General features: G+C 51.2%; 1 protein-coding gene across 16 annotated transcripts in view; it reads left to right on the forward strand.

The window, feature by feature from the left end:
• Positions 1-15,155, forward strand: part of PCNT (pericentrin) — a 106,895-nt gene that overhangs the window by 36,180 nt on the left and 55,560 nt on the right. For 11 of the 16 annotated variants that reach the window (XM_067035299.1, XM_067035304.1, XM_067035301.1 and 8 more), the window contains exons 15-21: positions 434-559; positions 3,535-3,681; positions 9,124-9,275; positions 10,923-11,053; positions 11,144-11,382; positions 13,076-13,238; positions 13,541-13,753. In XM_067035299.1, the coding sequence (XP_066891400.1) occupies positions 434-559; positions 3,535-3,681; positions 9,124-9,275; positions 10,923-11,053; positions 11,144-11,382; positions 13,076-13,238; positions 13,541-13,753 (1,171 nt within the window). The remainder of the gene's footprint in view (positions 1-433; positions 560-3,534; positions 3,682-9,123; positions 9,276-10,922; positions 11,054-11,143; positions 11,383-13,075; positions 13,239-13,540; positions 13,754-15,155) is intronic. The other 5 variants (XM_067035300.1, XM_067035303.1, XM_067035309.1 and 2 more) reach the window with 1 other exon arrangement.

The raw sequence follows: 15,155 nt of genomic DNA on the forward strand, positions 1-15,155 counted from the left end.
TGTGAACCATCTGGGTGAACCCAGTCCTTCCCATGAACTGGTTGTGTGGTGCAGATGAGACTGTTACAGGGCTTTGGAAACTGCCACGTGTCCTCACTTGAAATTGCTCTTGATTCTTCCTTTTAAAGGATTGAATTAAACCTGTTCCAGGAGAGGAAGTTTATAAAAGTGTTCTGTGTTAATTCAGAAATGGTCTCTAGAACCTGAAAGTATAGTTTCAGTTTGTGCTGTGCAAACAAACCCCATTTTCTAATGCTTGTGACTGAGGTGAGAATCCAGAGCCCACAAAGAGTGACTTGAAGTTTTCTATGAGCTATAACCTGACTGCTTCGTGTCGTCACAGTGAAAGTATGTGGAATGAGCTGAGCTCCAGCCTCATCACAGATCCACGCACACCGTCAAGGCCCAGTGTTGACCTTCCTCCCCTCTCAAGCAGGGCACTTCGGTTCCTGCGGAGCTGGAAGAGGAGGAGAAGCGGCGGCCGTGCTGTCAAGAGGAGATTGAACTGCTGAAGTGTCAGTCAGAGGCGCTGCTGGGGCAGCACATCGCACAGTTAAAGGTGCGGGGTTAAGAGTGATCGATTTCACTGCTGTCCTTTCTCGCCTGCAAAATAAATAAGAAAAATTTATTCTAAATTAATTTTGATATGCAAAATTAAAACACATTTTCATTGTCTTAGAAATGGATTTTTCAAGGCAACTTTTTTTTTTTTTGAAGATGTTGGGGGTAGGAGTTTATTAATTAATTTATTTATTTTTGCTGTGTTGGGTCTTCGTTTCTGCGCGAGGGCTCTCTCTAGTTGTGGCGAGCGGGGGCCACTCTTCATCACGGTGCACAGGCCTCTCACTGTCGCGGCCTCTCTTGTTGCGGAGCACAGGCTCCAGATGCACAGGCTCGGTAGTTGTGGCTCACGGGCCTAGTTGCTCCGCGGCATGTGGGATTTTCCCAGACCAGGGCTTGAACCTGTGTCCCCTGCATTAGCAGGCAAATTCTCAACCACTGTGCCACCAGGGAAGTCCTCAAGGCAACTTTTTTTCCTTCACTTTTATATTTAAATGGACTAGTTAGCATTCCTTTTCTTTTAAGAAATTGTCATCGCATAGTTGACCCTTAACCAACACGGAATTAAGGGTGCCGACCCTCTACACAGTTGAGAATCTGCGTGTAATTGATAGCTGGCCCTCGGTACATGTGGCTCCTCCGTATCCGCCATTACTGTGCATCTGCAGATTCAACCGGCCACGGATCGTGTGGTGCTGTACTGTTTACCATTGAAACAAAATCCATGGCGCTTCCCTGCGGTCCACTGGCTAAAACTCCACGCTCCCAGTGCAGCAGGCCTGGGTTTGATCCCTGGTCAGGGAGGTAAGATCCGCCATGCTGCACGGCACAGCCCAAAACAAACAGTCCGAGTGTAAGTGGACCCACACTGTCCAACCCCATGATAAAGAGCTGGCTGTATTTAAGCCTAGGGAAAATCTCAGCCCTGCTCATGGCCTTGCTTTGGTGACTCAGCAGCGGCCACATCAAGCCTTTGCTTGCTTCAAGGGGCCTGTTGCCACGGAAGGGAGTCTGTTCAGGATGAGTGAGCATTCAGCTCTACTTCTCACAATGATTTTTACTGTGGTTTTGTTTTGTTTTTAATTACAACTTTACTGAGATATAATGCACATATCATAAAAATCACTGTTTTTGAAATATACAGTTCGGTGGTCTGCAGTATATGCACAAAGTTGTACAACTCTTACTGTTGTCTAATTCCAGAACATTTACATCACCACAAAAGAAACCCCTCACCCGTTAGCAGTCCCTTCCCTCCCCCAGCCCCTGGCAACCACCGATCTACTCTCCACTTCTGTGGAGTTACCTTTTCTGAACATTTTATAGAAATCGAATCATACAAAATGTGGCCTTTTGTGTTTGGCTTCTTTCACTTAGAAGAATGTTTTCTAGGTTCATGTGTGTTGTAGGGTGTATCAGTACTTGCTGTTCGCTTTCTATATATCTTCTGTCTCTTTTGTTCCTCAAAATCTCCATTCTTCTACCCACTTGAATCTGCTGTTGAGTCCTTCTAGTGAAACTTTTATTTCAGTAATTGTGCTTTTCAGCTTCAGAATATCTATTTGGTTTCATTTTATAATTTTATCTCTTTATTGTGGGGCTCTGGTTGGGGAATGCCTTCAATACTGTGGCAGGCAGTATACATCTCTGCCTTAGCTTTCACTTCCTTTTAAGTTTTTTTTTTTTTTTTTTTTTTTTTTTTCTGTGGTACGCGGGCCTCTCACTGTTGTGGCCTCTCCCATTGCGGAGCGCAGGCTCCGGACGCACAGGCTCAGCGGCCATGGCTCACGGGCCCAGCCGCTCTGCGGCATGTGGGATCTTCCCAGACCGGGGCACGAACCCGTGTCCCCTGCATCGGCAGGCGGATTCTCAACCACTGCGCCACCAGGGAAGCCCTCCTTTTAAGTTTTTTGATCAGCCTCTTATTAGCTGCAATTGTTATCACTGCCTCAGGCCGCTGAGATGTTAAACCATTGCTGCTAATTGTTTTTGCCAAATGGCTTGGGCACAGAATTGTTGAGGTGAACTCTGAATCAGATCTGATAAAAAACCAGCTTTGAGAGTGGAGGTTTTCAGTGAGCTGCCAGACAGGTCAGTTAGTGACGGTTGGTGGTGGTGCTTTGGTGGAGCTGCAAATCCATTCTTCTCTTCCTCCCCCCATGGTTGCTGGGCTGCATTTTCTTTCCTTTTTTTTTTTTTTTTTTTTTTTTTTTGCGGATTCCCCTATCAGAGATTGAACCCTGGTTGAACCCCGGGGCCCACAGCAGTGAAAGCTTGAAATGGTCTTAACCACTGGACCACCAGGGAATTCCCTGGGCTGCATTTTCAAGGCTATCCCAGAGACTGGAGTGATGGGATTGGGGCAGGTTCAAACACCCAAACCTTCCTGTTCTGATGGCAACTCAGCCTTTATTTTTAATAAACACTTTAATTTCCAGAGCTGTGAAAAAGTTGATTTTGACAGTTTTTGCCAGTGTTCTCAGTGCTCTTGTAGAGGAGTGGATTTTTGGAGGTCCTTATGCTGCCATTCTGGAAGTGCTATCTCTAGTGTAAAAAAAAAAAGCTTATTTTCATTAATGTATTTTAATTCATTAGGTGAACATTATTAAATTTTTTTTTTATTATTTAAGAAGAAACAGCATTTATTTTTTAAAACCAGAGGAAGTTAGGTTTCTAAATATCTTGGATTTTGATGGTCATGATACCCTGATGATGGAGAATTTCTTAATGCGACCATTGGGAAAGGTAGCAGGCTGTTTCTTTTGTATTCTCTATGGTAAGCACATTTGAACATATGTTCACTGGGGATAAGTGGCCTTGGCCTTTTTGATCATTGTTCTTGGCACAGAATACGGAATCAATAAATATTTGTTGAATGAACTAAATTCTGGTGAACAGCAGAGAAATGGAGCGAGGATAATTTTATAACTTAATGGCATTTGTTGTTGTTGTTAATAATGTACTTTTGTACAGGGTGAATTTGAAAGTGAAAAGAAAGCTGCTTTGCATGAAAAAGAGGCGATACATAAACTTGAGCTTGAACAAGCACAGTCTCTTTACCAAAAAGAGAAAGAGTCTTTGTCTCTGCAGCTTCAGGAGAAGAATGACCAAATTCTGCAGGTATGTGGGATGCATCTTTTCTTTGTTAATTCTTTTTTTGTGTATGGTAAAATATGCATAATATTTACCATTTCAACCATTTTAAGTGTACAGTTTAGTGGCATTAACCACATTCACAGTATTGTGCAAGTATCGCCACTATCCATTTCCAGAACTTGTTCATCATCCCAAGTAGAAGCTCTGCCCTCATTTAAAATAATTCCTGGGCTTCCCTGGTGGCATGGTTAAGAATCCGCCTGCCAATGCAGGGGACACGGGTTCGATCCCTGGTCTGGAAAGATCCCACATGCCACGGAGCAACTATGCCCGTGTGCTACAGCTACTGAGCCTGCACTCTAGAGCCTGCGAGCCACAACTTCTGAGCCCTTATGCCACAACTACTGAAGCCCACACGCCTAGAGCTTGTGCTCCGCAACAAGAGAAGCCACCGCAATGAGAAGCCCGTGCACCGCAACTTGCCGCAACTTAGAGAAAGCCCGCATGCAGCAACAAAGACCCCAGTGCAGCCAAAAATAAATAAATTAATTAATTAAAAAAAATAATAATTCCCATCCCTCTCCATCCTGCCCTGGTACCCAGCACTGTACTTTCTGCCTTTGTGAATTTGACTCCTCGAGGGATCTCATTTCAGAGGAATCGTACAATATATGTTCTTCTGTGTTTGACTTGTTGCACTTAGCGTAGTGTCCTCAAGGTCCGTCCATGTTGTGCGTGTATCAACACTCATGGCTTTTTATGGCTGACTAATATTATTCCATTGTATATAGATACCATATTTTGTTTATCTGTTCATCTGTTGATGGACATGTGTTAATGGTCATCTCTTCCTTTTGGCTGTTGTGCATAATGCTGCCGCAAACATTGGGATGCAAGTATTTGCTTCAGTCCCTGCTTTTGATCTTTTTGGGTATATATATCTAGGAACAAAGTTGATGGGTCATATGATAATTCTGTGTTTAACTTTTTGAGGAACTGCTAAACTGTTTTCCACAGCAGCTGTGGCATTGTGCATTTCCACCAATAGTGCACAAGTGTTCCAATTTTTCCGCATTCTTGTCAATACTTGTTGATTTTCATTTTAAAAAATAATAGCCAATATAATGGATGTGAGGTGATATCTTGTTTTTATTTGCATTTCCCTAATGACTGGTGATGTTGGACATCTTTTCATGGGTTTATTGGCCATTTTTGTCTGTTCAGGTCCTTGACAATTTTTTTCTATTGAAGTACAGTTAACTTACAATGTTGTGTTAGTTTCAACTGTATTGCAAAGTAACTCAATTATATATATATATATATAAAATATATATATATATATATACGTATGTGTATGTGTGTGTGTGTGTGTGTGTATACATATAAAGAGTATATATATACTTTTTCAGATTCTTTTCCCTTATAGGTTATTACAAGATATTGAATGTAGTTTTCTGTGCTATACAGTAGGTCCTTTTCGGTTATCTATCTTATATACAGTAGTGTGTACATATTAATCCCAAACTCCTAATATATCTCCATGTCTGAGAGTCTATATCTGTTTTGTAAATAATCTGTTTTGTATTATTTTCTTAGATTCCACATTTAAGTGATCATACAGTATTTTTCTTTCTCTGTGTGACTTATTTCACTAAGCATAATACTCTCTAGGTCCATCCATGTTGCTGCAAATGGCATTATTTCATTCTTTTTTATGGCTGAGGTCCTTGACAATTTTTGAATTGGGTTTCTTTCATTATTATTATTGAAAACACGGATGTGTATTTATATTATTTTTAGAGATAGTCCCACTGTGTGATCTTTCAGAGTCATAACAGTACTGCTGCTTTCTTTGACTTTATCATCATACAGGGTCACTGGATTTGAACTTACTCATACACTGGAGGCACAGTTTTCTTATGAATATGTGCAGGCACCACGCCGAGCACATTAGATGTAGGATTTTCTCATTTCTGTGCAGCTCTCTCCCTCTCGGGACGCTGAGGCCCAGGAGAGGCTCCGTTAATTCGCTCAAAGTCCATGGCTGCCAAGCGGTGGGGCCAGGCCTTCCGACTGTAAACACTGCCCGTGAGTGTGTCTCACTTCATTTGGTACCAAAGATGTCAAAGTCACTCCCAGCCAGATTCAGGGCAGCATGTATCTGTGGAGGTCAGTCATTAGTTGCCCATCGAGGGGCGTGTTCCTGGCTGCAGAGGCCCCTCCTGTGCTGGGAGCCCAGCCACGAGAAGGCAGGAGGGTGGGGGGCACATGCAGGGGAACAAGGACGGCACCAGGGCTTAGGCAGGAGGGGGTTCCGTGAGGAAGAACGAGCCTTTCGAAGTATTTCTTAAGCTTGTTCTTCAATATACCAGGCATTTTTGCTGATACATGATATGCCTTCTTAAAAACACTCATTCTGTACAAGATACTAAAATTAACCTGGCTTGTGGGCAAAATAGGGTTAGAGATACACCATCCAAAGCCTCTGCGATTTTATACCTCAAGGACCAGAAACAATAACAATCCTAATAAAAGTACAGTTTAAAAGAAATGTTAAATTCTGAATTAAGAGAGAAATTGTAAAACATACATAGTGATGTACCTTTAAAAAGGGGGGATGGTTGCTTGATGGGAGGAGTGTGAGAAGGTGGGGAGGAAAGACTGAGGCACCAGGAGTGGGGGGGCCCTTGTGTGGGCGCGTGGAGGCGAGCGGCAGGGGGCTCCCTGGGGCCAGTGGGCCGGCTGTGCCTGCCGCCGCCCAGAGGCTCCGCAGCCGGAGGGGGGCGCGTGACCCGTCAGGAAGCCAGACTCTGCGGGAAGTTGTTTCCACTGTGAAGTCATCTTACAGGTGTCCTTAAAATGTGCATGTTCGGTTAAAGTAATACTATGGAGTAAGGAACGGTGTCCCACCACCCACGTTAAGCACCTCAAGAGACACCGCCCCCCGCCCCCTGCCCCCCCGCTGAGGCAACCACCCTTCTGATTGTTACAGGTTTCTTGCTCACTGATGTGTTTATTCCCGGACACTCTGCTGTTGAGCCTCAGCCCTTTCCGGCCTTCACAAGGGGGTGTGTACTGGCCTCTCTGGTTCCGTGTTGACTGGAGTTTCACAGACGGCGCTGGTGGGGCCGTACCCGCCATCCAAGCTGCCGAATGGCATCCGTTGCGTGTGTGCTCATCGGTGGCCTTGGGCTTGTTTCTGTCTTTCTGCCATTATGAATAAAGCTGCCCTGAGTTTCCTGCACGCACCTCTCACTACAGATGTGCAGGAGCTTCTTCAACCTAGAAGTGCGCGTCCAAGTTGTGGGCTTCTGCCCCTGTTGGGCAACCCCAAGGCTGTTTCTGGGCGGTTCCACCAGTCACGCCCTCGAGCTCCTGTTACTCCACATCCTCTCCTGGGATGTTCTTTTAAATTTTTGCCAATTTTGTGGCAATGAAATGGTGTCTCTTGGTGGTCTTAATTTGCTGATAAGATGTGCAACTGTTACTATGTTTGTGATCCATTTGTGTTTCCCTTTCTGTGGGACGCGTGCCTTTTTGTGTCTTTGGCCATTTTTCTGTTCAAAACAGTTGTTTGTCTTTTTCTTACTGATTTAGGGAAGTTTTTTTTGTATTTCTCGATTTCTTCTAATTTGTGGGGTGTTTTTTCCCTTTTGTCATCTTTTGATGAGCAAGTGTTCTTCACTGATGAATTAACTCTTTTACCTTATTGAGTACAGACCGTCCCTGACTTACAGTCGTTTGACGTAGGAAGGATTTTTTGACTTATGATGGTGTGAAAGCAGTGCACATTCAGTAGAAACAGTACTTTGAATGTTGAATTTTGGATTTTTATCTTTTCCTGGGCTAGTGATATGTGGTCCAGTTCTCTCCTGTGATGCTGGGCAGGGCACCCACAGCTCCCCGTCAGCCACACGAGCAGAAAGGTGAACGACTGATGCACTGACAGTCATTCTGGACCAAGACAGCCAGCCGCTCTGCTTTTCCTTTTCAAAAGATTACTGTTAATTAAAGAAACCAGGCATCTCAAGTTGGTGAATTCAGTGCTTTTCTATATATGGGAAGAAGCAAAGTCTGGACTCACTGAAATTATTTTTTGATCTGCACCTCCTCTACCTGGGGCCAGTATCCTGTACTTTCCCATCCTGAGCCTGCTGAGGGCTCACTGTCCAGGCAGCTGTGGTGGCTTGATGGCTGCAACATCCTTTGTTTACTGATATGGCAGGTGACCCTTTTCATTCACAGGTATATTAAATGCATTTCCTTTTTTTTTTTTTTTTTTTTTTGTGATATGCGGGCCTCTCACTGTTGTGGCCTCTCCCGTTGCGGAGCACAGGCTCCGGACGCGCAGGCCTAGCGGCCATGGCTCACGGGCTTAGTTGCTCCGCGGCATGTGGGATCTTCCCGGACCTGGGCGCGAACCCGTGTCCCCTGCATCGGCAGGCGGATTCTCAACCACTGCGCCACCAGGGAAGCCCCTGCATTTCCTTTTTTTAAAAATTAATTATTTATTTTTGGCTGCGTTGGGTCTTCATTGCTGCACGCGGGCTTTCTCTAGTTGCGGCGAGCGGGGGCTACTCTTCGTTGCAGTGCACAGGCTTCTCGTTGTGGCGTCTTCTCTTGTGGAGTGCGGGCTCTAGGCACGCGGGCTTCAGTAGTTGTGGCTTGCGGGCTCAGTAGTTGTGGCTCACGGGCTCTAGAGCGCAGGCTCAGTAGTTGTGGCGCACGGGCTCTAGAGCACAGGCTCAGTAGTTATGGCGCACGGGCTTAGTTGCTCCATGGCATGTGGGATCTTCCCGGACCAGGGCTTGAACACGTGTCCCCTGCATTGGCAGGCGGATTCTTAACCACTGTGCCACCAGGGAGGTCCTTAAATGCATTTTCGATGTATGGTATTTGCAGTTTAGGATGGCTGTATTGGGATGCAACCCCATCGTAAGTGGAGGAAGGTTTCATAGGAATGCAGGTGAGGGAGCAGGACCAGCAAAGGGAAGAGTCTGCCGTCCACCAGCCACACCCTGGCATCTGGGGCCGCCCCAGCCTCGAGCCATCCGGGCGTGCAGTTCATCCTCTGTGTCTCTTTTGTCCATTTTTTGGTCATTGTTTGCCATCTTGAAACTTGCCATTCTCTGTTTACTTATTCCATTTTCTTTCATTTTACCAGCGACCTATATGGCCCAGTGGGTTATAGGAGCCACACTTTTTTCCCAAGTTCCCTCTATGCACAGCATTGAAACTGTTTTCTGTTCCTTTTGTTCTCTTCAGTATATTGGTTGCAAAGTTACACCCTTCTTTTTCCTCTGGCCTGTGTTTTGTGTGCTTTATGGGCCCCACGCTGGCGTCCCATCATCCGTTTTCTCCATCCCACAAACCACAGACCTGCTCTTGGATAAAGAAAGTTCCTTACAGAAACTTATTTTCAACTAAATTGTCTTAACTAAAGCTCTAACAATTTTTCTGCAACAGCTAAAAGACCAGATTTTATCCTTAAGTCGCGAGATAGAAGAGCGCCATTCCGAACTGGAGAGGCTTCAGCAAAGGCGGGAAAGGGAGAACCAGGAGGGCACAACCCTCATCTCAATGCTCAAGTCTGACATCGACCTGTCCCACGGCGAGAGGTCAGTGGCCGCCTCCGCTTCTCGGGCTGGAGTGCATGTTGGCACCTAGCGGATGGGACCCTGTGCTGCGTGGTCCTCTCGTCCAGGAGGGTCTTAAACTTTGAGATGAGTGCTGAGTCGTGGCACCCACATACCCACCACCTCGCTTTGCCAGACCTTCCCATTTTGCCAGGTTACAAGATTTGACGCTGCTATGAAGGCAGTTACCGACCCGTCCCTTTTCTTGTTTGTTTGGGAGTCTTATTTAGGAAATAGTTTCCCACCTGGCACTAGGCAGGTTTTAGCCCTGCTTCTCGTGTGGTTCTGGAGTGAGCCGTTCAGTTGTGTTTGCCTGATGTCAGGAGACGCTCTCGTCTTTGCCTGTCGGGGCCATTGGCTCAGCATCGCCCAGGAAGGTGCAGCTCACTGGCCGGCCTCTCTGGGCCCCTTTGTGCATCCCTTGGCCTGTCCCTGCCGCTATCTCATGGTCCTGCTGGTCTGGGGTCCCTGCTGCCCCTGGACCCTCGTCCTCAGCACTGCGGCGCTACCGTGTATGCAGCGCTGAGGGTCAGAGGAGACGTGGGGAGGGCTGCTGTGCAGAGGGCGGGTGCTGCTCACGTGGGCTCGGTCTCTCCATTCATTCTTTCACGGCTTCATTATCTCTGCGAGGACCTTGCGTGCTGTGCCCAGCTGCCTTGCGGCTCGATGAGGGGAGTGCAGGGCAGGACGTTATAGGCCTGGCCCTGCACTCGGGGGGCTGGCAGAGAGCGAAAGCCCCGAGGCGTTCGGGGGGGCACGCCCGGCAGGTGAGACGCCCCGACACCCACGAGTGTTTGGCATTCATGAGGCCCCTCAGGGACCAGGGTCGGCATGGCCTGGACGGGGCCCCAGAAGGGGGGGGGGGCTGGGGCCTTCTGGCATTTTCTCTCGGAGCAAAGCAGACACCGCCTGCCCGAGCCCGTCTGGGGGTGGTCCTTACGCCCTCCCCGCACGCTCCCTCCAAGGGGCCTGGGCAGCAGCAGGGGCTGTTCGTCCCGCCGTTTGCAGTCTGCCCCCCCACCTGCCCCCGCCCCTCACATCCCCACGTCCCTTTCGCACTGTCTCGGGCCCTGACCTGGGGTGTCAGCTTCCCGAGGGGCGGCTCTTCCCATGTCTTGAGTGGCGTTTCCCTGTGCTGGGCCCGAGGGGGTGGTGAGAGCCTTGGGCGGATGGGGGTGGCCAAGCCCTGACATCTCGTGGGCACCGGAGCCACGTCCTGGGCGGGGTCACCGTGCCCCAGATGATGCCCTCCAGCTGGAAGGGCTGGTCGGGGAGGATGCAGCTCAAAGACAGGACTCCTGTGCTAGGGGAACCAAACACCCCAAACTCCGTGGTTTGTGTGGCCCCAGAGAGAGACCGGGGAGACACGGCGCCTTCCCGTGCTGGCAGGCTATGGCAAGCGGTGACTTGGACGTTTGAGCCGGTGTCTCCTGAGAAGCGGAGAGGCTGCGCCGTGGAGCAGGCCGGGTCTGTGCAGCTCGCAGTGGCGCCGCTGCGGGCAGAGCAGCTGGGCAGAGGGCCCTGGGCGCAGCCTCCAGGAGAGGGACGCTCAGGTCGCCCGCAGCACTGCTCAGGTGCGGCCAGCCGGGCGGGGTCTTGGCTGACGCTGCTTGTGTGTGCCCCTCTCAGGAGAGCTCTGCGGGACGCCCTGAGGAGGCTGCTGGGCCTGTTTGGGGAGACGCTCAGGGCCGCCGTCGCCCTGAAGAGCCGCATCGGCGAGCGCGTGGGGCTCTGCCTGGAGGACGAGAGCCCGCCTGCGGGTGAGCGCCGACAGCCCTGTGCCCGCAGCCCCCAGGCCAGGTGCCAGGGCTCCTCCTGGCAGCGTGGCTTCTGTGTCTGCTCACTTGCAGCCCCGGCGCTGGACGAGGTGTGGCCTGGGCTCGACGCGGCCCTGCCAGAGCTGGACAGCGCATCGCCCGAGGGTGCCGAGACGTCGTCAGTGGCCGAGATTAGCAGTCATGTCTGCGAGAGCTTCTTCATGAGCCCAGAAAGCACGCTGGAGTGTGAGCAGCCCGTCAGGAGGATCTACCGGAGCCTGGGCCTGGCGGTGGACGGCCTCCTGGAGATGGTCCTAGACTCCACCAGGCAGGTGAGACACGGCCCCATGGCCTCCCTCTGCAGACGAGGGCGACAGGCTGCAGGAGTGGGCGGGGCTCTGGCGGTGACCGTGCAGCCCAGGTGCCTGCCGGGCGCTGGGCAGTCAGGGTTTCTGATCCTCCACCGGACCCTGCGGACGAGACAGGAGGCTTTCTCTCTCCAGGCGGGTCTGATTTCTTTCGCTCCACTCTCTGCCGGGTGTCGTCCTGAGCCTGTTACTCCCAGGGAGCTTCGCCCACATGTTTTCCTCATATAGGAGTCTTTTCTGAGCCGAAATTCTTGGGGAAGTAGGCTTGCTGTGAGTGAAAAGTCAAACCTCAGTGCACTTAATTTAGATCATGTGTGTTCAGCCTCTTTTACTGCAACTTGTACACCATTTTAATTCCATGTTGAATACGCTTACGTTTAGAGATTATTACTGAAGACGGGAATTGGTTAACCTTTTAGAATGTTTCAGACAATTAGCACAGACACGAAGTAGGAAAACTTGGAAAGCAATAGAGAGCCTTTTCCCAAAGCTGTCCAGTTAAAAAGTAAGCATTTTCACATGAAACATCGCTGTTCATGTCTCAGAAATATTGAGACGCGAATGCAGGTAGAGCCACAGTGTCGAGCTCCGAAGTTTCTCCTCTGGTTTCGTCCCATCTTCTCTCAGAAACCGGACAGAGTTGGGCAGCATCTGATGATAAATAATCAGGTGGTTTTGATTGTCCCCAAGCGCAGTTAAGGGAACAGACAGACACCGTCCAGTCTGCAGTCGGACCTGGCCCGCGGCCCTGCATCCCTGCTGCCCCCTCTGTGCGCTCTGCAGGGGCACCTGGGTGTGGAAGCGGGGTGGGGGGAGGTGGGAGTTGACACAGGGCAGCGGCCAGAGGGGAGCGAGGAGCCTCTGTTCAGGTTGGGGTCAGTGGTGGGGCTGCCGAGGCCCATTGGCTGCAGGAGGGGGCAGCGGCAGCCAGGAACCCGGGCAGGCGGCCCCCAGCAGGGCACGAGGAGAGGCGGCGCCCGGGGCTGTTCTCAAGGTACAACCAACAGATTTCCTTAGAGGCTGGGTCCGGAAGGGTCAGAGTTGGTTACATGCAGGGGGAGGCTGAGGGGGCCCGGGCCAGGTGCTGAGCTGTCAGCCAGGACAGCGGGATGTAGGCGTTTTGAATTCAGAGATTAATCTGGGCCCTCCAGCCTGGACGTACCCACCAGGGGAGCTCGGGAGGAAGGTGAGGTTGGGGCCCCGGGCTGTGCCTGGGAAAGGGGGCGTCCCATGGTGTCCGACCTGGGGAGGGAGGGTCACGTCAGGTCCCCTGCCCGGTGTGGTGATGGCCCAGGAGCCTTTCCCCATCCTCCACCTGCAGTCACCAGGGGCCCTGTCCCTGCCCGGGTGCCAGGCTGCTGTCCGTGTGTCCTCTGAAATGACCACCCCCCCGCCGTGCTCCACACAGACACACATGGGGTCGACAGTCACAAACGGTGTGTCCGTGCAGCGTTGTCTGTCTCCGTGTGCAGAACTTTCCTTTTTTGAAAGTTTGTTGCTTATTTAGTAACTGACGTAACATTGAACATGGAAATTGCTGTTTCTTACAGGATATTTATGGTTTCCCCAGAATTCTACGCAAGTAGAACTCTGTTGGTGTCAGTATAAGCTTTGATTACTTTTGGTCCAAAATGCCATTTTCAAACGTGTTTCACAGCTGGAGGAAGCACGTCAGATTCATTCTCGTCTTGAGAAGGAGTTCAGCTGTAAGAGCGAGGAGACGGCGCAGGTGGTGCGGAAGCACCGGGAGCTGCTGGAGCACCTGGACGCGGAGAGCGCAGCCAAGGCCCAACTGGCGCTGGCGCTACACACGGCGGAGGGTGAGCGGGGCCTGCCTGCCGGGGGTGCGCGTCGTGCTGGGGTCTCAACAGCAAAGCCGTCAGCCACCTTCTCGGGCGCACCGCCGCCCCGACCCCACACACCTGGTGTCTGGCACTCTCTCATGGTGGCCGCGTGCTCTGGGCCCTCGTCTTGCCTGCCACTCCTGTGCCTCGCAGGGAGGGTGGTCCAGTGCCGTCCCTGGGGGAACAGGACGCCCCGCCCCCACCCTCCCTCCCCCTCTTCCTCCCTCCCTCCTCCCCCTGCTGGGGGGCCTTACAGCGGTCTCCCGCATGGACCGCAGGCATCGTTGAGGGCTTCACGGAGGAGAGGGCCGGCCTGCAGGAGGCGCTGGGCCGGAAGGAGGCAAGTGAGCAGGGCCTGGTGGCTGAGCTGGAGGGCCTGAGGCAGCAGCTGCAGTGTGCCGCCCGGCGGCAGGCGGAGCTGCAGGAGGAGAATGCCGTGCTATGGAGCCAGAAGGAAGCCTTGGCTGTGGAAGCCAGAGAGCGGGAGACCGGTAAGGATGCCAAGCTGCAGCTGGGGGCGCGGGCCGAGCCGGGCTGGCTGGACGCGAGGCTTCGAGGTCAAAGAGGACGAGGTTGCTGGCTCGCGGGGCTGCGTGTGGCTTGAGGGCGGCTGCGGTGGCTGACTGTGCTGTAGGAAAGGCTGTGACTCTGAGGCCGGGTCGCCTGGCCAGGGAGTCGCCCACCTATGTGCGGTTGTCAGCCTTGGCGTCCTAGAGGCAGTGGTCCAGTAGGGAGTGTTTGTTTGGGATCAAAGAATTGCAGTTTGGTGCACGCAGATTCGGGTCCCTCTAGGCAATAGAAACAGTCGGGGCTTTTGAGGGTGCGGACGGGGTGGTGGTGGCGGGGTTGCCTACAGAGAATTTAATTGGAGTCAGAGGCAGAAGCCATTCTGGGCCAAACGTGCCTGAGGGCCGAGGCCATCACGAGGGAGGAGAAGGCCCGTTACGGGGACGGGAGCAGGTGCGGTTCTTGCTGCGTCCCTGGAATCTCTGAGCTTCGGCCCAGGTCCCAAGTTCACGGCTCCCCTCGCTGGGGACCGGCTTGAGTTCCACTCCTTGATGGCCCCCAGGCTCCGTATTGAAGCCCTTTGACATGCTGACTCTGCTTTGTTTCACATTTCACAAGATAAATAGCCAAGAATGTGAAAAAAATGAGGGCTACTTAAAAATTTTCTTTAAAATTACCAGAAAAGTGTCTGTTAACCTTAGCTAGGAAGACATACGGTTTTGGTTTTTGTTCTTTTTTAACGTCTTTATTGGAGTATAATTGCTTTACTGACATACAGTTTTAACAAAAGCAGGTCATTATAGTTTCAGATTCTTAAGAATTTTAGATCTTAAAATATTTAACGTTAAAACATAAAAAGCTTAAAATGTGGAGCTTGGGCAGTGGCCGCGGTGGGGGCAGCCGGTCTGTGAGAAGTGATCGCTCGAGTCCAGGGCCTGTCTGGGGCGGCGCCTGCGCTCCGCCCGCTGAGGGCCCGCCTTCCTGTCCCTGCGGCCCCCATGGCCTGCCCGCGCCCCCCGCCCCCACAGCACGAGTCCAGCCAGGCCCACCTTTCTGCTGCCCCCACCGCACAGCAAAGGCGTCAGCGACCTTCTGACTTTCAGGGGCTCCTGCTGAGCCACCACACCAAGCAACTCAGAAAACTCATTTCTCTTCCTCCAATTCTTTCGAATTTTCCGATTAATAAACAAACAGTTGTCTGTTTAATTGGTTTCTGCCCTCGTCTTCGGTACCTCTTCTCTGCGAGACCCATGTTCACGCTCCCACGGCTATTGAGTGGATGTGCGGGTCCGATGGGCTTGCAGGCTTTTTTTTTTTTTTTTTGTGCTAGGCGGGTCTCTCGCTGTTGTGGCCTCTCCCGTTGCGGAGCACAGGCTCCGGACGTGC

The sequence above is a fragment of the Kogia breviceps genome, chromosome 5, assembly GCF_026419965.1.
Source record: "Kogia breviceps isolate mKogBre1 chromosome 5, mKogBre1 haplotype 1, whole genome shotgun sequence".
Classification (NCBI taxonomy): Eukaryota; Metazoa; Chordata; class Mammalia; order Artiodactyla; family Physeteridae; genus Kogia; species Kogia breviceps.